Source organism: Salmo salar, chromosome ssa12 (assembly GCF_905237065.1).
Source record: "Salmo salar chromosome ssa12, Ssal_v3.1, whole genome shotgun sequence".
Lineage (NCBI taxonomy): Eukaryota > Metazoa > Chordata > Actinopteri > Salmoniformes > Salmonidae > Salmo > Salmo salar.
The window spans coordinates 10,333,352-10,355,407 of NC_059453.1; the positions used below are offsets into that span (position 1 = coordinate 10,333,352).

The 22,056-nt window shown below is 47.4% G+C and overlaps 1 protein-coding gene across 3 annotated transcripts in view; it reads right to left on the reverse strand.

Moving 5' to 3' along the window:
• Positions 1–22,056, reverse strand: part of LOC106564124 (mitotic spindle assembly checkpoint protein MAD1) — a 119,111-nt gene that overhangs the window by 85,685 nt on the left and 11,370 nt on the right. For all 3 annotated transcript variants that reach the window (XM_045690660.1, XM_045690661.1, XM_045690659.1), the window contains 5 exons: positions 21,898–22,012; positions 21,565–21,626; positions 16,541–16,627; positions 12,205–12,349; positions 7,805–7,945 (listed from right to left, as the gene is read on the reverse strand). In XM_045690660.1, coding sequence (XP_045546616.1) covers positions 7,805–7,945; positions 12,205–12,349; positions 16,541–16,627; positions 21,565–21,626; positions 21,898–22,012 — 550 coding nt within the window. The remainder of the gene's footprint in view (positions 1–7,804; positions 7,946–12,204; positions 12,350–16,540; positions 16,628–21,564; positions 21,627–21,897; positions 22,013–22,056) is intronic.

The following is a 22,056-nucleotide window of genomic DNA, read 5'->3' on the forward strand; positions in this document are numbered from 1 at the left end:
TCCACAGTAAAACGAGTCCTATATCGACATAACCTGAAAGGCCACTCAGCAAGAAAGAAGCCACTGCTCCAAAACCGCCATAAAAAAGCCAGACTACAGTTTGCAAATGCACATGGGGACAAAAATCGTACTTTTTGGAGAAATGTCCTCTGGTCTGATGAAACAAAATATAACTTTTTTGCCATAATGACCATCGATATTGTCACGTAGAGTAGGCCAGAAGGCTAAACTGGAAAACCTAACCTCTATAAAAAATAAAAAGATGGCGGAGCCGCAAAAGTTCTTCTGTGCAACGGTGTTTATTTACATAGTGATTCCGGAACAAAACAACAGTACTGCCATCAAACGTATACCTTATGGGACAGCTTAAAAACAAAGCTGCCCCACCCACAGCTCAATCCAAAATGCCCGTTTACATTAATGAGCCATTCCGGACAGGCACTACAAAGTAAGCCCAATTCCCTTAGCTCGGGTCCTTATCCAGCATACCTGGAAGCTACAGAGATGGAGAGAGAGAGAGGAACAGAACAAACAACCGCGCTCATCCATAACATTGATAAGTATACTAAATATTGCTTATATTAAATATGAACACCTGTCTTTATTTCTTTATACCCTAACTGGTTACTGAAGTAAGTGTGAAATGTATGTACCAAGATAGAGACGTTAACTTGTGTGTCGACCCACATTGTTAACTTATCTGATAACGGAGCAGGGAGGAGTGATGAATGTGTGCGTGCGTTAAAGTACCAAATGCTGCCCGCGGCCAGTGACGGACTTCTACGTCACATTACCTTCCTCCTCTCCTGAAGCGACCAGGTTCGGGAGTCTGGATAGGTAGTCTGCCGTGACATTTTCTTTTCCTGCCTTATGACGGACACAGAACCTGAAAGGCTGGAGCTCCAGATACCACCTGGTCACACGAGAATTCCGGTCCTTCATGGTCTGGATCCAGGTCAGTGCTCTGTGGTCTGTGTGCAGGTCAAATTCCCTCCCAAGAAGGTAGTAACGGAGGCTATCTAGGGCCCACTTTATAGCCAGGCACTCCTTCTCGATTGTCGAATACCTGGTTTCCCTCGGCAACAGCTTCCGACTCAGGTACAGTACAGGAAGCTCTTCTCCTGGCTCCCCTTGGGCCAGTACAGCTCCAATTCCCACAGCCGAAGCGTCCACCTGCACGAGAAACCTCTTCTGAAAATCAGGGGTCTGGAGAACAGGGAATGAGCACAGTCGTTTTTTCAGTATCCTGAAGGCTTCCTCACACTCCTCAGTCCACTTCACAGGGTTGCTGGCCACCTTTGAAGTGAGGTTGGTTAGAGGGACAGCGATGGTCGAAAACTGCGGAATGAATCTCCGGTACCATCCTGCCAGACCTAGGAAGGACTTCACCTGTGTCTTGGTTCTGGGTTGAGGGCTGTTCCTGATGGACTCCACTTTGTCCACCTGAGGTCGAACTTCACCCTTACCCAGCTGGTAACCCAGATACTTAGTCTCCTGTTTTGCCCACTCACACTTCAGGAGGTTAAGCGTGAGGCCTGCATCATGGATCTTCCCCAGGACTCTGCTAAGATGCTGTATGTGCTCCTCCCAGGAGTGGCTGTAGATCACCACGTCATCCAAGTAAGCAGCACAGTAATCGTCACAGTCCTGGAGGACCTTGTCCATAAGCCTCTGGAAAGTTGCAGGGGCCCCATGAAGGCCAAACGGCATGACCTTAAACTGGAACAGGCCCATCGGTGTCCGGAAGGCAGTGTAGGCCTTGGATTGTTCGTCCAGGGGCACCTGCCAGTACCCTTTGCAGAAATCCAATGTGGTGATGTAATGAGCTCTACCGATTCTCTCCAGTAAGTCGTCAATGCGGGGCATGGGGTAGGCATCAAACTGGGAGATGGCATTCACCTTACGGAAGTCCATGCAGACACGCAAAGAGCCATCCTTCTTTGGGACAATGACAATAGGGCTGCTCCATTCACTTGATGATGGCTCGACAACATCCATCTCTATCATGGTGTGGACCTCTTCTTTGAGGGCTACCACCAGCCTCTCAGGCACACGGTAAGGATGCTGGCGGACAGGGTTCTGGCCAGGCTTCAAACGAATGACGTGTTCCAGGACTTTGGTTCTTCCTGGCCTCTGACTGAAGAGGGCCGGATACTTGCCAAACAGCTGCTTCAGCTCATCTTGCTTGTCTTCTTCTAGGTGAGCCAGTATGACCTCTGCTCGTCCTTTCCATGCCTCTGTGACCCCATCTGACTCGTCCTCTTCTTCTACTCTGCGGACCAGAAAGGACTTTACCTTGGAGAGTTCCCCTTTCTCCTCCCAGGCCTTGAGGAGGTTCACATGGTAGGTTTGCTTCTCCTTACCCTTGTCCGGGTGCAGCACCTCGTAGGTCACCGGGCCCATCTTCCTCCCGATTAGGTACGGCCCTTGCCACTGCGCAAGGAGCTTGCTGGTTGACGAGGGAAGGAGGAGCAGGACTTTCTGTCCTGGCTCAAACGCTCTGTGGCGAGCGTGCTGGTCATACCCTCGCTTCTGGGCCTTCTGGGCTTGCTGAAGGTTTGCCCTAGCTTCCTCTCGGTACCGCTCCAGCCTGTCTCGCATCTGGAGAACGTACTGGACAATCCCCTGTCCTGAGGTAGCTACTGGGCAACCTTCCCAGCACTTCTTCAGCAGGTCCAGTGGTCCCTGCACTGGCCATCCATAGAGGAGTTCGAATGGTGAGAAACCTGTCGATGCCTGAGGCACCTCCCTGTAAGCAAAAAGCAGAAAGGGTAACCACTTATCCCAGTCTTTACCAGTGTCAGCCACAAACTTCCTCAGCATATTCTTGAGCGTTTGATTGAATCTCTCTACAAGCCCATCCGTTTGGGGATGGTAGGGAGTGGTCCTCAAGCCTTTAATGCCCAGCTGTCGGTGGAGTTGAACCATCAGTCGTGAAGTGAAGTTTGTGCCTTGGTCCGTCAGGATTTCATCTGGGATTCCTACACGAGAAAAGAGCTGAACAAGAGCACTGATTATTTTTGGAGTGGTTATGGAACGGAGTGGGAAGGCTTCTGGGAACCGGGTGGCATAGTCACAGATCACCAATATATACTGGTAACCTGCACTACTCTTCTCCAAGGGTCCAACAATGTCCATTGCAATTCTCTTGAATGGGGTAGAGATAACTGGCAGTGAACATAGAGGAGCCCGGTCAGACCTACGGACAGCACTGGTTTTCTGGCACGTGGGGCATGTTTTGCAGTATGTTTGTACATCAGTATACATGGAGGGCCAAAAGAAACGGGAGCCTAGCCTAAGATAGGTCTTATGTTGCCCTAGATGGCCTGCCCATGGAACTGTATGTGCAAGGTTGAGAACAAGTGGTCTACATGTAGATGGCACCACTAACTTCCTGCTATCTGCTTCTGACCCAAGGTAGAGTATGTGGTTGTCTACTGTGTATATTCCCCCACATGAAGATTGGCTGTCCCCAGCTAAGGCCTTATCAAATAAACCTTTCAAGGTTGCATCAGCCTTCTGCAGTGTAGCAAAATTTTGTGGAACTTCCCATTGCACTTCTAACCCAGACACATCAGCAACAGGTACAGGGGTTCCCACATAGTTCTCAAGACGCCGCTGGCGGCGTGACTTTCTGGGCCCTTTGGTTCCCCCCTCACACAGACTATCACACAAGTCAGGCAGAGGTTGTAAACCAGCTTTGGCCTGTGCACGAGTGACAACTGAACATGTCACCTGAACATCAGACTGGCAAACTGACTGCTCATATAGCTGACCCCCCACACTTCCCAACAGATCAGAGAGTACAGGCACATCCCTCCCCAAAATCATCTCAAATGGTAGCTTCTCCATTACCCCAACTTTGAGGAGGTATTTCTGACCCTGAATCTCCACTGTGAGTTCAGCTGTGGGCTGCTGTGACTGGTCACCATGGACACATTGGATCAGTGTCTGGTGACCGTAATCAATGTCATTAACAGGGACATTACATTTTCTGATCAACGACAGGGAACTGCCGGTGTCAATCATTGCAGTAAGACTTTTACCATTCACTTTTACAGGTACCAAGACTGACCCTTCCCCAGTCTGTCTATTCTGAACACCATCCCCCTCTCTGGGCACATAACAGTAACCTGAGAGCTTGGATTTACGTAGCGGACACATTGAAGCCTTGTGCCCCTGCTGTCGGCAGTAAAAACAGGTCAGACCCCTCCCATCAGAGCGAACTGCATAATCCCTTACCTCCCTCCTCCCAGACACATAACCCCCAGAGTTACCTCCACCATCTCGGGTATCTCTGATGTCCCTTGTGTCTCGGAGACTCCTTGGAGCGGGTGCTGCAGGTCGTGGTGGGCCCCCTTTACGTGCATTATGGTACTGCAGCGCAAGCTTGGCCGCCATAAGCCCGTCCTTGGGCTCGTGCTCTCGAACCCAGGTTCGAATGTCGTGTGGTAGAACTTGTAGAAGTTGCTCGAGGATGATGACCTCACCGATCTCGTCCTGTGTCTTCTCCTCTGGTTGAACCCATCGTCGGTAGAGACCCTTGAGGCGGTGGTACGTCTCTGTCGGTGACTCACCCGATGGCGTCGATGCAGCTCTAAAGCGTTGACGGTAGGTCTCCGAGGAGATGTCGAACTTCATCAGCAGCGCTTCCTTCAAGCCCTTGTAGACGTTGGACAGCCCCTCATCCATTGCTGTGTAAGCCTCTAAGGCCTTGCCCGTGAGCAATGGGACAAGCCTGCAGGCCCACTCTACCTCCGGCCACTGCCACGTCTTGGCCATTCGCTCAAACCTCAGCAAGTAGTTTTCAATGTCCTCCCCCTGCTGGTATGAGGGCATCTTTGGCTCCTTCCTCAGGAATGCTGGAAGATGAACGTTAACACTGCTGGACTGGTCTCCTGGTGCTGGGGCTGGCCTCATTACTGCTTGGGGATCCTGCTGTGGAGTTGAAGTCCCTGCTGCGTCGAGCCTTTGTTGTCCTGGTGTTGGCAGACCCAATCTTGGGCTCTCACTGACGAGTTCCGCTTGGTGAGGAGCTGTGAGGATAGATTGGCGTAGGCCCCGAAACTCCTGCTTGAGGTCTTCGTCCCTCTTCTCAAGGCAGGTGAAAAGTTGCTGGAAAAGGGCTACCATGGTTGGGTGTGGTTCTGGTCCCCCAACTGCTCCTTCAGTCAGCTGGTCTCTTATTGCTATATCTGCTGGTTCAACCGGTAGTTCAAACAGTTCTGGTTGTGTTTGGCCCCTTGGTCGGGCTCCTAGTTTCTCATAATTAACCTCTTCACCAGAAGATTCCATGGTATTCCACCCAGTTTCAACTTCAATTACCTTTTATGACAGTTGATGCTGCTGCTGAGAACGCAATCCTGTACGCATTCCTTTACCTCTCTTGTTGGAATTCACTGATTTGCGGTGCGCCATCCCACTGCTGCCACCATATGTCACGTAGAGTAGGCCAGAAGGCTAAACTGGAAAACCTAACCTCTATAAAAAATAAAAAGATGGCGGAGCCGCAAAAGTTCTTCTGTGCAACGGTGTTTATTTACATAGTGATTCCGGAACAAAACAACAGTACTGCCATCAAACGTATACCTTATGGGACAGCTTAAAAACAAAGCTGCCCCACCCACAGCTCAATCCAAAATGCCCGTTTACATTAATGAGCCATTCCGGACAGGCACTACAAAGTAAGCCCAATTCCCTTAGCTCGGGTCCTTATCCAGCATACCTGGAAGCTACAGAGATGGAGAGAGAGAGAGGAACAGAACAAACAACCGCGCTCATCCATAACATTGATAAGTATACTAAATATTGCTTATATTAAATATGAACACCTGTCTTTATTTCTTTATACCCTAACTGGTTACTGAAGTAAGTGTGAAATGTATGTACCAAGATAGAGACGTTAACTTGTGTGTCGACCCACATTGTTAACTTATCTGATAACGGAGCAGGGAGGAGTGATGAATGTGTGCGTGCGTTAAAGTACCAAATGCTGCCCGCGGCCAGTGACGGACTTCTACGTCACAGATATGTTTGGAGGGAAAAGGGGGAGGCTTGCCAGCCGAAGAACACCATCCCAACCGTGAAGCACTGGGGTGGCAGCATCATGTTGTGGGGGTGCTTTGCTGCAGGAGGGACTGGTGCACGTCACAAAATAGATGGCATCATGAGGAAAGGAAAAACTATGTGGATATATTGAAGCAACATCTCAAGACATCAGTCAGGAAGTTAAAGCTTGGTCGTAAATGGGTCTTCCAAATGGACAATGACCGCAAGCATACTTCCAAAGTTGTGGCAAAATGGCTTAAGGACAACAAAGTCATGGTATTGGAGTGGCCATCACAAAGCCCTGACCTCAATCCTATAGAACATTTGTGGGCAGAACTGAAAAAGCGTGTGCGAGCAAGGAGGCTTACAAACCTGACTCAGGTACACCAGCTCTGTCAGGAGGAATGGGCCAAAATTCACCCAACTTATTGTGGGAAGCTTGTAGAAGGCTACCCGAAACATTTGACCCAAGTTAAACAATTTAAAGGCAATGCTGCCAAATAATAATTGAGTGTATTTAAACTTCTGACCCACTGGGAATGTGATGAAATGAATAAAATATTAAATAAATCTCTCTCTCTCTGCTATTATTCTGACATTTCACATTCTTAAAATAAAGTGGTGATCCTAACTGACCTAAGACAGCAACTTTTCCAAGGATTAAATGTCAGGAACTGAAAATTTTAATTTAAATGTATTTGGCTAAGGTGTATGTAAACTTACGACTTCAACTGTATAAATGTGACCCGATTCGGGAAACTAGGCTATGTGCAGAGAGAGGAGTTCAGATTGGTCCGCCCTACATAAGGGTCCGCCCTACATAAGGGTCCTGCCTATGAGCTCGTCAGTCTGTGTTGGTAATCCTCTATGAAATGTAGTGTAGAGGAGCTGCATAAGTGTTGCTCTCCACTTTCTGAAGGATCAAGTTTTGAAAATCAGTGGAATTAGAGTATGATAGCTATAGAGATGGAGAAAACACCTGTCTCCGGATTACATCTTCAAACTAAGGGGCAATCGTGGCATGGCATTCCTGACAGGAAGACGCATCCATCATGCATAATGATGTATACAGGTAAGATAGTTAGCTACATTTTCAGATATTACACGTTTCTAATTGACAGAAAATGGTTTCATTTCAAGCTACAGTGTACTGTTAGCTAGCTAGCTAATGTTAGCTGGCTGGTTCCCTAGCTGATATTATTTGTATCCCAGAACCATTTACTTTTCTAGTTAGAGCCTGATGTTAGCTAGCTAACATTGAACCTGGTTGGTTAGCTCCCAGCACTGTCGCATTGTTGTTTAACTAGCTAACGTTAACTGGTTGGCTCGTTAGCTAACGTTAAGTGACGTGTGTGATCATAAACTTTGTTTGCCTAGCTAGGTTCATTGTTTACCTAACTAAACTAAAGTGTACTGTTAGTAGAGCGCCAAGTGTTCGCTCCGAGAGCAAAACGAGATGGGTGGGGCTAAAGCTTAAGAAGGTGTGAACTATGCTGAATGGGTGTAGACAAAGAAGAGCTCTTCACTAGATACCAAAACATTCAAAGGCCATTTTCTCAAAAGTGAGTTTACAAGTTGATCGACTTCAAAGCAGAATAACTTTCCCATTGTTCCTCAACTGTAGTGTATGAGATACCATTGTGTAGCTTTGTCTACTTTTATCCAATGTAATTAAAAAAAAAAAAAAACACCATTTCAAATTCTGCTACATAGGACTGAATCTAGGTACACACAGATAGACAAACAGTCTCCGTACCTCCATCTCTGTATTGTGGTTCTGTGTCTTGGTCAGTATATCTTCTGCCTCTCTGAGTCTGCGGCTGAGTTGAGGAGTGTAGTCACTAGAAGACAGCTCACTATCATAGGACTCCAGGATAGCACGCATCCCATCACGCTCCTAGAATACACACACGGAAAAAGAGACAGTGAGACTGTGAGGCAACTAAAAACACATTGATTATTGAGGCACATAGGCTTTTGTCATAAACCATTTTTTATTTATTTAACTAGGCAAGTCAGTTAAGAACAAATTGTTATTTACAATGACGGCCTACCCCGGCCAAACCCGGATGACGCTGGGCCAAATGTGCGCCGCCCGATGGGACTATGAATACATTTCACAACACTTTGGGTTGTAATCATATTATAATGCTTGTAGTCATAGTCACCAATCAACTGCATTACCCTGAAAAATAATCAGAATGTAGATGCTAATCTGGCTAACGGTGCTAACCATAGTACTGTATCTGAGTGTAGATGCTAATCTGGCTAACGGTGCTAACCATAGTACTGTATCTATCAAGCATTTCGTTACACCCACAATAACATCTGCTAAACACGTGTATGTGGGAAAAAAATGTATTTGAATGTAGATGCTAATCTGGCTAACGGTGCTAATCATAGTCCTGTATCTGCTAGTCCGACTGCTACGTGCAAAAAAATGCTGTTTAACAATAACAGCTGAGTTTAAATCTTAGCGACAGTCTTAAAACATTTATTATGAAATCATTACCAGAATCCAAGTCTCTCAGCTTGCAGCTTTGGTGCTAACGTTAGCAATGCTAGCTCGCTAAGTAACTAACCCTGCTACATTCTGAAATAAAGTGTTTTCAACGATACAGACAAAACACAGCCTCAGCGACAGTCCAAGCAACCATCCAACATTGGAGACCTACTAGAAGTAACAAAAAAATCTACAATCTACACTATGAAAATAAAAGGTTATCTGGAAAGAGAGCAATGGCCGCCGATGTGTTATATAGATCGTTGAAAATGAATGTCCATTAAAAAAAAATAATAATAAAAAAAAAAACAGTCATCTCAGGGATTCGTCTTAAAAACGCAACACAGTGGAAATATCAGAGGTTCTCTCATCATTAAACAGTCCTCATTAAAAAAAAAAAACAATTAGACACAAAATGTCTAAATACTTCCTAATAATATCCCAAGTGTTCATGCTGGTGGAGTTGACCTTTAAGAGCACACAACTGACCCCCTTTAACATGTGTCTATGTGCCTCTCATTTCCAAGTCAATTAAACAGAGACCTGTGGGGTTAACTCTCCTTCAAAATCATTCTCTCTGGAACGTGTGGGGTAGGGCTGTGAAGGTCATGGTAGGGCTGTGAAGGTCACGGAATGTTTGGACGACGGTAATTGGCCAGCCAAATGACCGCGGTCACCGTAACAACCGTTGGAAGATGGGACGGCCGGACATTCGTGCGGTTGAATCCGTTTCAGCGGTAACAGATTCTGAACGTCTCCTTGCTGAAATGTAGAATGTTCCTTCTATGTTAACGGCTGTGGATCATGGAATGAGCGCGTGTCAAATCAGTCGGCCACAACGTCTAGCATAACAACGAAGGAGAGACGCGGAGAATGAGGGGAGAAGAGAAAGATGGAGAGAGAATAACCAAATTGGTTTGAAATGACCGTTTAATTCAGACTGACTCAACTTTGGTTGTTTTCTCACCAGTCACTTGTCACAGAACAAACAACTTGGCATAAACTGAGACCAATCACACACACACACACACGATGTCCTACTCAGGATGCTTACTGTGACCCCCCCCCCACACACACACACACGATGTCCTACTCAGGATGCTTACTGTGACCCCCCCCACACACACACACGATGTCCTACTCAGGATGCTTACTGTGACCCCCCCCCCACACACACACACACACGATGTCCTACTCAGGATGCTTACTGTGACCCCCCCCCACACACACACGATGTCCTACTCAGGATGCTTACTGTGACCCCCCCCCACACACACACGATGTCCTACTCAGGATGCTTACTGTGACCCCCCCACACACACACACACACACACACACGATGTCCTACTCAGGATGCTTACTGTGACCCCCCCCCCACACACACACACACACGATGTCCTCCTCAGGATGCTTACTGTGACCCCCCCCCACACACACACACGATGTCCTACTCAGGATGCTTACTGTGACCCCCCCCACACACACACGATGTCCTCCTCAGGATGCTTACTGTGACCCCCCCCCACACACACACGATGTCCTACTCAGGATGCTTACTGTGACCCCCCCCACACACACACGATGTCCTCCTCAGGATGCTTACTGTGACCCCCCCCACACACACACACGATGTCCTACTCAGGATGCTTACTGTGACCCCCCCACACACACACACACGATGTCCTACTCAGGATGCTTACTGTGACCCCCCCCACACACACACACACGATGTCCTCCTCAGGATGCTTACTGTGACCCCCCCCCAACAACATGTCTACTCAGGATGCTTACTGTGACCCCCCCCACATTTACCAGGATGCTTACTGTGACCCCCCCCACCATGTCACTCAGGATGCTTACTGTGACCCCCCCCACAACACACACTGTCCCTCAGGATGCTTACTGTGACCCCCCCCACACACACACACACACACACGATGTCCTACTCAGGATGCTTACTGTGACCCCCCCCCACCAGGACGCTTACTGTGACCCCCCACCAGGATGCTTACTGTGACCCCCCCCACCAGGATGCTTACTGTGACCCCCCCCACCAGGATGCTTACTGTGACCCCCCCCCACACTAAACTAAGTCTCTGCCCCGCTGGCTACTGACTGTCTATTATCTCAATAACAAACCACACAGGTCAACTGATAAAACACACCACACACACACAACAACACAACACACACAGATAACAGTCCCATTTAGCATTTTATTATTTTCATACATGTTTTATTTATAAAAACAAAATTGGTTTTGGTCAACTTATCTGTTGTGATAATAGGATTCTACCAGGTCAACACACACACACAGTCATCTCTGTCTAACACACACACACACACACACACACACAGTCATCTCTGTGTAACCGGATTAAAGAATGTGTTGGTTAATATGAAAGAGACTATGATGAGAAACATTGTCCAGCCTAAAGCAGGTGTGTCTCTTATCCAAGACCTCCACCAGTCGCTGTATCAAAGAGCCTTCAGTTTAACGTAGGCCGTCTAAGCCCTCCTTAAAGGGGGACTTCAGGATACTGGTAGGGGGCCCTTTATCTACTTCCCCAGAGTCACATGAACTCCTTAAAGGGGGACTTCAGGATACTGGTAGGGGGCCCTTTATCTACTTCCCCAGAGTCACATGAACTCCTTAAAGGGGGACTTCAGGTTACTGGTAGGGGGCCCTTTATCTACTTCCCCAGAGTCACATGAACTCCTTAAAGGGGGACTTCAGGATACTGGTAGGGGGCCCTTTATCTACTTCCCCAGAGTCACATGAACTCCTTAAAGGGGGACTTCAGGTTACTGGTAGGGGGGCCCTTTATCTACTTCCCCAGAGTCACATGAACTCCTTAAAGGGGGACTTCAGGATACTGGTAGGGGGGCCCTTTATCTACTTCCCCAGAGTCACATGAACTCCTTAAAGGGGGACTTCAGGATACTGGTAGGGGGCCCTTTATCTACTTCCCCAGAGTCACATGAACTCCTTAAAGGGGGACTTCAGGATACTGGTAGGGGGCCCTTTATCTACTTCCCCAGAGTCACATGAACTCCTTAAAGGGGGACTTCAGGATACTGGTAGGGGGCCCTTTATCTACTTCCCCAGAGTCACATGAACTCCTTAAAGGGGGACTTCAGGATACTGGTAGGGGGCCCTTTATCTACTTCCCCAGAGTCACATGAACTCCTTAAAGGGGGACTTCAGGATACTGGTAGGGGGCCCTTTATCTACTTCCCCAGAGTCACATGAACTCCTTAAAGGGGGACTTCAGGATACTGGTAGGGGGCCCTTTATCTACTTCCCCAGAGTCACATGAACTCCTTAAAGGGGGACTTCAGGATACTGGTAGGGGGCCCTTTATCTACTTCCCCAGAGTCACATGAACTCCTTAAAGGGGGACTTCAGGATACTGGTAGGGGGCCCTTTATCTACTTCCCCAGAGTCACATGAACTCCTGGATACCATTTATATACACGTCTCCGCAGGCAGTTTGAAGGAAGTTGCTAACTAGCGTTAACGCAATGATAAAGTCTAGTGTAGTTAGCCTCGGCCCGCTAAACTACCTCTAACTTCCTTCAGAATGGACACAGAAACATAACAATGGTGTCCACCAGTTCATCTGACAAACACACACACACACACACACTACCTTGGTGAGCAGCAACACTCTCTTCTGTAGTCGTCTGACCAGTGATTCCTGGGTCTCTCTCTTCTTCTGTTCTTCTAGAGCTTTAGAACGTAGCGACAAGAGCTCCCCCTGGAGGTCAGCCTTAGACCGCTCCACTGACCTACAGCTGGGGGGGAGGAGAGGAGAGAGCTTTAGAATGTAGAGAACAGCTCCCCCTAGAGGTCAGCCTTAGACCGCTCCACTGACCTACAGCTGGGGGGGAGGAGAGGAGAGAGCTTTAGAATGTAGAGAACAGCTCCCCCTAGAGGTCAGCCTTAGACCGCTCCACTGACCTACAGCTGGGGGGGGAGGAGAGGAGAGAGCTTTAGAATGTAGAGAACAGCTCCCCCTGGAGGTCAGCCTTAGACCGCTCCACTGACCTACAGCTGGGGGGGAGGAGAGGAGAGAGCTTTAGAATGTAGAGAACAGCTCCCCCTAGAGGTCAGCCTTAGACCGCTCCACTGACCTACAGCTGGGGGGGGAGGAGAGGAGAGAGCTTTAGAATGTAGAGAACAGCTCCCCCTAGAGGTCAGCCTTAGACCGCTCCACTGACCTACAGCTGGGGGGGGAGAGGAGAGAGAGCTTTAGAATGTAGAGAACAGCTCCCCCCTAGAGGTCAGCCTTAGACCGCTCCACTGACCTACAGCTGGGGGGGGAGAGGAGAGAGAGCTTTAGAATGTAGAGAACAGCTCCCCCTAGAGGTCAGCCTTAGACCGCTCCACTGACCTACAGCTGGGGGGGGAGAGGAGAGAGCTTTAGAATGTAGAGAACAGCTCCCCCTAGAGGTCAGCCTTAGACCGCTCCACTGACCTACAGCTGGGGGGGGGGAGGAGAGAGAGCTTTAGAATGTAGAGAACAGCTCCCCCTAGAGGTCAGCCTTAGACCGCTCCACTGACCTACAGCTGGGGGGGGAGAGGAGAGAGCTTTAGAATGTAGAGAACAGCTCCCCCTAGAGGTCAGCCTTAGACCGCTCCACTGACCTACAGCTGGGGGGGGAGAGGAGAGAGCTTTAGAATGTAGAGAACAGCTCCCCCTAGAGGTCAGCCTTAGACCGCTCCACTGACCTACAGCTGGGGGGGGAGGAGAGGAGAGAGCTTTAGAATGTAGAGAACAGCTCCCCCTGGAGGTCAGCCTTAGACCGCTCCACTGACCTACAGCTGGGGGGGGAGGAGAGGAGAGAGCTTTAGAATGTAGAGAACAGCTCCCCCTGGAGGTCAGCCTTAGACCGCTCCACTGACCTACAGCTGGGGGGGGAGGAGAGGAGAGAGCTTTAGAATGTAGAGAACAGCTCCCCCTGGAGGTCAGCCTTAGACCGAGCCTAAATCCCCCCCTCTCTTTCTCTTCTGTCCCTCTTAATGGGTGCGTCCCAATAATAAATTGTCCGAAAGTGTGCACTTGTTCACTGCTTCCCACAAATCTTACAGCATTGGATTGGGAGGAATGAACAACAGGAAGCTTCCAGCATGGTTCTTAAAACTAATTTCCTTTCAAATCAGTGAAGGGAAGTGAACACAGCTTTTATTTATTTATTTTATTTCACCTTTATTTAACCAGGTAGGCAAGTTGAGAACAAGTTCTCATTTACAATAGCGACATGGCCAAGATAAAGCATAGCAGTTTGACACATACAACAACACAGAGTTACACATGGAGTAAAACAAACATACAGTCAATAATATAGTAGAAAAGTCTATATACAATGTGAGCAAATGAGGTGAGATAAGGGAGGTAAAGGCAAAAAAGGCCATGGTGGCGAAGTAAATACAATATAGCAAGTAAAACACTGTAATGGTGGATTTGCAGTGGAAGAAAGTGCAAAGTAGAAATAGAAATAATGGGGTGCAAAGAAGCAAAATAAATAAATAAATACAGTAGGGGAAGATGTAGTTGTTTGGGCTAAATTATAGATGGGCTATGTACAGGTGCAGTAATCTGTGAGCTGCTCTGACAGCTGGTGCTTAAAGCTAGTGAGGAAGATAAGGGTTTCCAGTTTCAGAGATTTTTGTAGTTCGTTCCAGTCATTGGCAGCAGAGAACTGGAAGGAGAGGCAGCCGAAGGAGGAATTGGCTTTGAGGGTGACCAGAGAGATATACCTGCTGGAGCGCGTGCTACAGGTGGGTGCTGCTATGGTGACCAGCGAGCTGAGATAAGGGGGAACTTTACCTAGCAGGGTCTTGTAGATGACCTGGAGCCAGTGGGTTTGGCGACGGGTATGAAGCGAGGGCCAACCAACGAGAGCGTACAGGTCGCAGTGGTGGGTAGTATATGGGGCTTTGGTGACAAAACGGATGGCACTGTGATGGACTGCATCCAATTTATTGAGTAGGGTACTGGAGGCTATTTTGTAAATGACATGGCCGAAGTCGAGGATAGGTAGGATGGCCAGTTTTACGAGGGTATGTTTGGCAGCATGAGTGAAGGATGCTTTGTGCGAAATAGGAAGCCAATTCTAGACTTAACTTTGGATTGGAGATGATTGATGCGAGTCTGGAAGGAGAGTTTACAGTCTAACCAGACACCTAGGTATTTGTAGTTGTCCACATATTCTAAGTCAGAACCGTCCAGAGTAGTGATGCTGGACGGGTGGGCAGGTGCGGGCAGTGATCGGTTGAAGAGCATGCATTTAGTTTTACTTGTATTTAAGAGCAGTTGGAGGCCACGGAAGGAGTGTTGTATGGCATTGAAGCTCGTCTGGAGGTTAGTTAACACAGTGTCCAAAGAAGGGCCAGAAGTATACAGAATGGTGTCGTCTGCGTAGAGGTGGATCAGAGACTCACCAGCAGCAAGAGCAACATCATTGATGTATACAGAGAGAATTGAGAATTGAACCCTGTGGCACCCCCATAGAGACTACCAGAGGTCCGGACAACAGGCCCTCCGATTTGACACACTGAACTGTATCAGAGAAGTAGTTGGTGAACCAGGCGAGGCAGTCATTTGAGAAACCAAGGCTATTGAGTCTGCCGATGAGGATGTGGTGATTAACAGAGTCGAAAGCCTTGGCCAGGTCAATGAATACGGCAGCACAGTATTGTTTCTTATCGATGGAGGTTACGATATCGTTTAGGACCTTGAGCGTGGCTGAGGTGCACCCATGACCAGCTCTGAAACCAGATTGCATAGGGGAAAAAGTGCGGTGGGATTCGAAATGGTCGGTAATCTGTTTGTTGACTTGGCTTTCGAAGACCTTAGAAAGGCAGGGTAGGATAGATATAGGTCTGTAGCAGTTTGGGTCTAGAGTGTCTCCCCCTTTGAAGAGGGGGATGACCGCAGCTGCTTTCCAATCTTTGGGGATCTCAGACGACAAAAGAGAGGATGAACAGGCTAGTAATAGGGGTTGCAACAATTTCGGCAGATCATTTTAGAAAGAAAGGGTCCAGATTGTCTAGCCCGGCTGATTTGTAGGGGTCCAGATGAAGGAGAGATATCCTCCATGTTCTCTCTACTTTCCTCAGTCCTCGTTTCGGCTTCCTCCTCCGATTTCTCCCTCTCCACCCTCCCCCTGCACTCCATCTCTCCTCGTTATCTAGTGCTTCTAAACAGTGTTATATTTCATAATTATCTCCGTATGGATCAAGAGAGGGTAGCTCGTTAGCTAACGACTAGCACAAACACACACACAGCTCTATACTGGGGGTTAGTGTAGCGGTACTAACGAAGTCAAGATGAGTCTAATTAGCTGTCTGACAATTTAGATCAAGCCTACACTACTGGGGGAGAGAGAGAGGTGGGGAGATACCGTATTGGACACATGAGGGGTGGGGAGGGGGAAGGAGGGGAGAGGCGATCACAGTAGAGATAGTTCTATAGCACGCCAACTACACAGAGCACCTGATACCTATAGTTCTATAGCACGCTAACTAAACAGAGCACCTGATACCTATAGTTCTATAGCACGCTAACTAAACAGAGCACCTGATACCTATAGTTCTATGGCACGCTAACTAAACAGAGCACCTGATACCTATAGTTCTATAGCACGCTAACTAAACAGAGCACCTGATACCTATAGTTCTATGGCACGCTAACTAAACAGAGCACCTGATACCTATAGTTCTATGGCACGCTAACTAAACAGAGCACCTGATACCTATAGTTCTATGGCACGCTAACTACACTGAACAAAAATATAACATGTAAAGTGATGGTCCCATGTCTCATGAGCTGAAATAAATGATCCCAGAAATGACCCTTATTTCTCTTCAAATATTACATCCCTGTTAGTGAGCATTTGTCCTTTGCCAAGATAATCAATCCGTCCACCTGACAGGTGTCGCATATGAAGAAGCTGATTAAACATCATTGATGTGTGTGTTACCTGCTGGTGAGAGTGTAGTTGTGTTGTTTGACAGTGATCTCTCGCTGTTGGATCTGAATCACCTCTCTGGACAGATCCTCTGGTGTCCTGTAGGGGACACAACACAGGGTTAACACACTGCATGTTCATCCAGAGAGCTCAGAGAGACAGACCTCGTGTATTAGACATTCTGATAAACCACATGTCAACCTCCTACCCTGCTGAGACAGAGAGCAGAGAGGGAAGAGAGAGCAGGGGTGGAGCAGAGAGGGAAGAGAGCGCAGGGGTGGAGCAGAGAGAGCAGGGGTGGAGCAGAGAGGGAAGAGAGAGCAGGGGTGGAGCAGAGAGGGAAGAGAGAGCAGGGGTGGAGCAGAGAGGGAAGAGAGAGCAGGGGTGGAGCAGAGAGGGAAGAGAGAGCAGGGGTGGGGCAGAGAGGGACGAGAGAGCAGGGGTGGGGCAGAGAAGGACGAGAGAGCAGGGGTGGGGCAGAGAGGGAAGAGAGAGCAGGGGTGGAGCAGAGAGGGAAGAGAGAGCAGGGGTGGAGCAGAGAGGGAAGCGAGAGCAGGGGTGGAGCAGAGAGGGAAGCGAGAGCAGGGGTGGAGGACAGTGGGAAGCGAGAGCAGGGGTGGAGGACAGTGGGAAGCGAGAGCAGGGGTGGAGCAGAGAGGGAAGCGAGAGCAGGGGTGGAGCAGAGAGGGAAGAGAGAGCAGGGGTGGAGCAGAGAGGGAAGCGAGAGCAGGGGTGGAGGACAGTGGGAAGCGAGAGCAGGGGTGGAGCAGAGAGGGAAGCGAGAGCAGGGGTGGAGCAGAGAGGGAAGAGAGAGCAGGGGTGGAGCAGAGAGGGAAGAGAGAGCAGGGGTGGAGCAGAGAGGGAAGAGAGAGCAGGGGTGGAGCAGAGAGGGAAGAGAGAGCAGGGGTGGAGCAGAGAGGGAAGAGAGAGCAGGGGTGGAGCAGAGAGGGAAGAGAGAGCAGGGGTGGAGCAGAGAGGGAAGAGAGCAATAGAGAAAAGATGAGGACTAATTAGTGTGAGGGAACAGACAGATGGGTAGGTTCTAAAGAGATCACACAGCTTCTCAAAGTGCTTGTCTCCAGTCCTAAAGCTTAACTGATGGACCTAGACGCTACAGTAGCTCAATTAACCAACACGGTCAGTATCCCAAGTAGCACCCTATTCCCTATATAGTACAGTACTTTTGACCAGGGCCCATAGGGAATCGGGTGCCATTTGGGAAGCATGCTGAATCTAAACTCTCTGGAAGCTTCTATTCTTTCGAGTTCTTAAAGACTAACTATTAAATGAGTTCCACCAGCTTCCCTTCTCCTCATTTTACAGTCTAGAGCAGTGGTTATTAACCTTTTACACCGTGACAGTTTATTAACGTACACTGAACAGAAATATATATAAATGCAACATGTAAAGTGTTGCTCCCATGATTCAGGAGCTGAACTAAAAGATCACAGGAAATGTTGCATTCGCACAAAACAAAAACAAAAAGCTTATTTCTCTCAAATTGTATTATAATCCATCCACCTGACAGGTGTGGCATATCAAGAAGCTGATTAAACCGCATGATCATTACACAGATGCACCTTGTGCTGGGGACAATAAACAGCCACTAAAATGTGCAGTCGTATCAAACACACTGCCACAGACGTCTCAAGCTGAGGGAGCGTGCAATTAGCATGTTGACTACAAGAATGTCCACTAGAGCTGCTACCAGAGAATTGAATGTTCATTTCTCTATCATAAACCACCTCCAACATCATTTTAGAGAATTTGGCAGAACATCCAACCTGCCTCAACCGCAGACCGTATGTATGACGCTGTGTGGGCGAGCGGTTTGCTGACGTCAACGTTGTGAACAGAGTGCCCCATGCTGGGGGTATGGTATAGGCAGGCATAAGCTACGGACAATGAAAACAATTGCAATTTGAATGCACGAAAATACCCTATCGAGATCATGATGCCTATTGTGAGGCATCTGGGACCAACAGGTGCATATCTGTATTCCAAGTCGTGTGAAATCCATAGATTACGGCCTAATGAATTTATTTTAATTGACTGACTTCCTCATGAATTGTAACTCAAAATCAATCAAATTATTGCATGTTGTGTTTATATTCAGTATATTTACTGGTAATGACCTCCATCTCATCTGATCCAAAACTGCAAAAAAACTATTTTCTGTGACAAACGTTAAATACGGTTTATTAACCTAATTCATGATGGTTAATTTGTGTTTACCCCTTTAAGAGCATCCCGCAAATCTGGGCTAGAAAAAAACAGAATATATCTCAGAAAAACCGTGGACACGAAGCCACGCACCGTTTGTTTCTGTAGCAGAGGCTGTGGTATAGCTACGCCCAGAGACACACAGTGTATTAAGAAATAACTGACTCTGGCTAAGCTGGATGTCCTGTGCTAATGGTTCACAGACCAAGTAAAACAATACAAATGACTTTGCTTGTGATGCACCCACTCCTCAAATGATACTAAATGTAACAGCATGAGAACACTGGACGTGAATCAACCAGACAGATGGAACCACGTGACATTCAGTGTATTATCTGACTGCCACTGCCCATGTCAACATCCCATAGGTCACATTAAGGAGATCATGTTTTTTTAAATGTATCAAGAATAGGAAATGTTTTGTGGCCCACCCGAGAGCTGCTCAAGGCCCGCCCGAGAGCTGCTCAAGGCCCGCCCGAGAGCTGCTCAAGGCCCGCCCGAGAGCTGCTCAAGGCCCACCGGTTGGGAATCACTGGTCTACAGCATCTTCCAAAATTTGAAAACAGAAAATAGAGAGAGGGACAGAGTGACAACCACAGAGAGAAAGCGAGAAGACGGACAACTAGTGACAGAAAAATGTAAATCTAGCTTGGATAAATGTCACTTGTGCCATTCTAACAGTATCCATCTGAATATTCTACTATATATATATATATATATATATATATATATATATATATATATATATGCATGTATACACAGTACCAGTCAAAAGATTGGACACACTCATTCCAGGGTTTTTCTTAATTTTTACTATTTTCCACATTGTAGAATAATAGTGAAGACAACACTATAACACATGGAATCATGTAGTAACCAAAAAAAAAAAAGTGTTAAAATATATTTTATATTTGAGTCTTCAAAGTAGCTACCCTTTTCCGTGATGACAACTTTGCACACTCTTGGCATTCTCTCAACCAGTGCACTTCAATTAACCGGTGTGCCTTGTTAAAAGTTCATTTGTGGAATTTCTTTCCTTCTTAATGCGTTTGAGCCAATCACGAGGACCGCCAAAGGAAAGGATGACCCAGAGTTACCTCTGCTGCAGAGGATAAGTTCATTAGAGTTACAAGCCTCAGAAATTGCAGCTCAAATAAATGCTTCACAGAGTTCAAGTAACAGACATCTCAACATCAGCTTTTCAGAGGAGACTGCGTGAATCAGGCCTTCATGGCTGAATTGCTGCAAAGAAACCACTACTAAAGGACACCAATAATAAGAAGAGACTTGCTTGGGCCAAGAAACACGAGCAGTGGACATGAGACCAATGAAAAGCTGTATTTTTGGTCTGATGAGTCCAAATGTGCAATTTTTGGTTCCAACCGCCGTGTCTTTGTGAGGCGCAGGGTAGGTGAACAGATGATCTCCGCATGTGTGGTTCCCACCGTGAAGCATGGAGGAGGTGGTGTGATGGTGCTTTGCTGGTGACATCATTTATTTATAATTCAAGACACACTTAACCATCATGGCTACCACAGCATTCTGCAGTGATACGCCATCCCATCTGGTTTGCGCTTAGTGGGACTATCATTTGTTTTTCAACAGGACAATCACCCCAAACATACCTCCAGGCTGTGTAAGGGCTATTTGACCAAGGAGAGTGATGGAGTGCTGCATCAGATGACCTGGCCTCCACAATCACTCGACCTCAACCCAATTGAGATGGTTTGGAATGAGTTGTACAGTAGTGTGAAGGAAAAGCACCCAACAAGCGCTCAGCATATGTGGGAACTCCTTCAAGACTGTTGAAAAAGCATTACTCATGAAGCTGGTTGAGAGAATGCCAAGAGTGTGCAAAGCTGTCATCAAGGCAAAGGGTGGCTACTTTGAAGAACCTAAAATATAAAATATATTTTGACACTGTTTTGGTTACTACATGATTCCATATGTGTGATTTCATAGTTTTGATGTCTTCACTATTATACAATGTAGAAAATAGTAATGAGTAGGTGTGTCCAAACTTTTGACTGTTATTGTATATATACATACATGTACAAAAGTATGTGGACACCACTTCAAATTAGTGGGTTTGGCTATTTCAGCCATACCCGTTGCTGACAGGTGTATAAAATCGAGCACACAGCCATGCAATCTCCATAGACACACATCGGCAGTAGAATGGCCTTACTGAAGAGCTCAGTGACTTTCAACATGGCACCGTCATAGGATGCCACCATTCCAACAAGTCAGTCCGTCATATTTTTGCCCTGCTAGAGTTGCCCCGGGCAACCGTAAGTGCTGTTATTGTGAAGAGTAAACGTCTAATAGCAACAGCCGCTCAGCTGCGAAGTGGTAGGCCACACAAGCTCACAGAACGGGACCACCGAGTGCTGAAACACGTGAAACGAGCAGCCGCACACAAGCCTAAAAACATCAAGCGCAATGTCAAGGTGAGTGATGCCATTTGAGAGCCATCTATTTTGGTGAACAAGGTGATGTACCTAATAATCTGGCCCCTCAGTGTACATCAAACACTGGGGTAGTCATGAGAGAAAAATATAGTGTGTGTGTGTTAGATGCAGCGCAGTGTTTGTAATGTGTCTGATGTGCGTCGCTGCTCATATGGAAACATGCAATCATTCTGTCATTACGGGCTTTCAGCCCAGAACACACTCACAGCAGGCATAAAGCAAACAAATCATAAAACGTCACTCTCTCTTCACAGAGAGAATGAGGCACCAGTATTTTTCATGACTCAAGAGCTCTGCCCAGTGGTGAAATATTATACTACAGACAGAGACATTCCAGCTGACCGTATGTTGAGTCCAGTAGACTGTCCCAGGTTCTCCCAGGCCTGCAGTTTCTGAGACAGTTTCTGAAGGAGGAGAGGAAGGAACAAGATTACACACCAGGGTGTAGGGATTCAAGGTTCCACATTTACAAATTCAACTATTATGCAGATTGTTTCCAACCCTGAGATTTGTTTATTTTTCGCTAATTAAAAAATAAAAAAAGTTACGTTTCCTTTTCAGCTGTTTTAGAACAACCATTAATTAGAACAGACAGCATACTGCAACATTTTTTCTTCCAGCCCTGTTTCACATTTAAAACACGAACATGTCATTCCACACTAACAGGTCACACACCTCCTTCTCCAGCTCCACGTTCACCATCTCCTCTTTCATCTTCTCCATCCGTTCTACCTTACGTCTCAATCCCTCCGTTTCCTCCTTCAGCAGGATCACGTTCTCCCTCGTCTCCCTGGGATACAGAATGAGGGGAGACAGTGAGAGATAAGAGAGAGA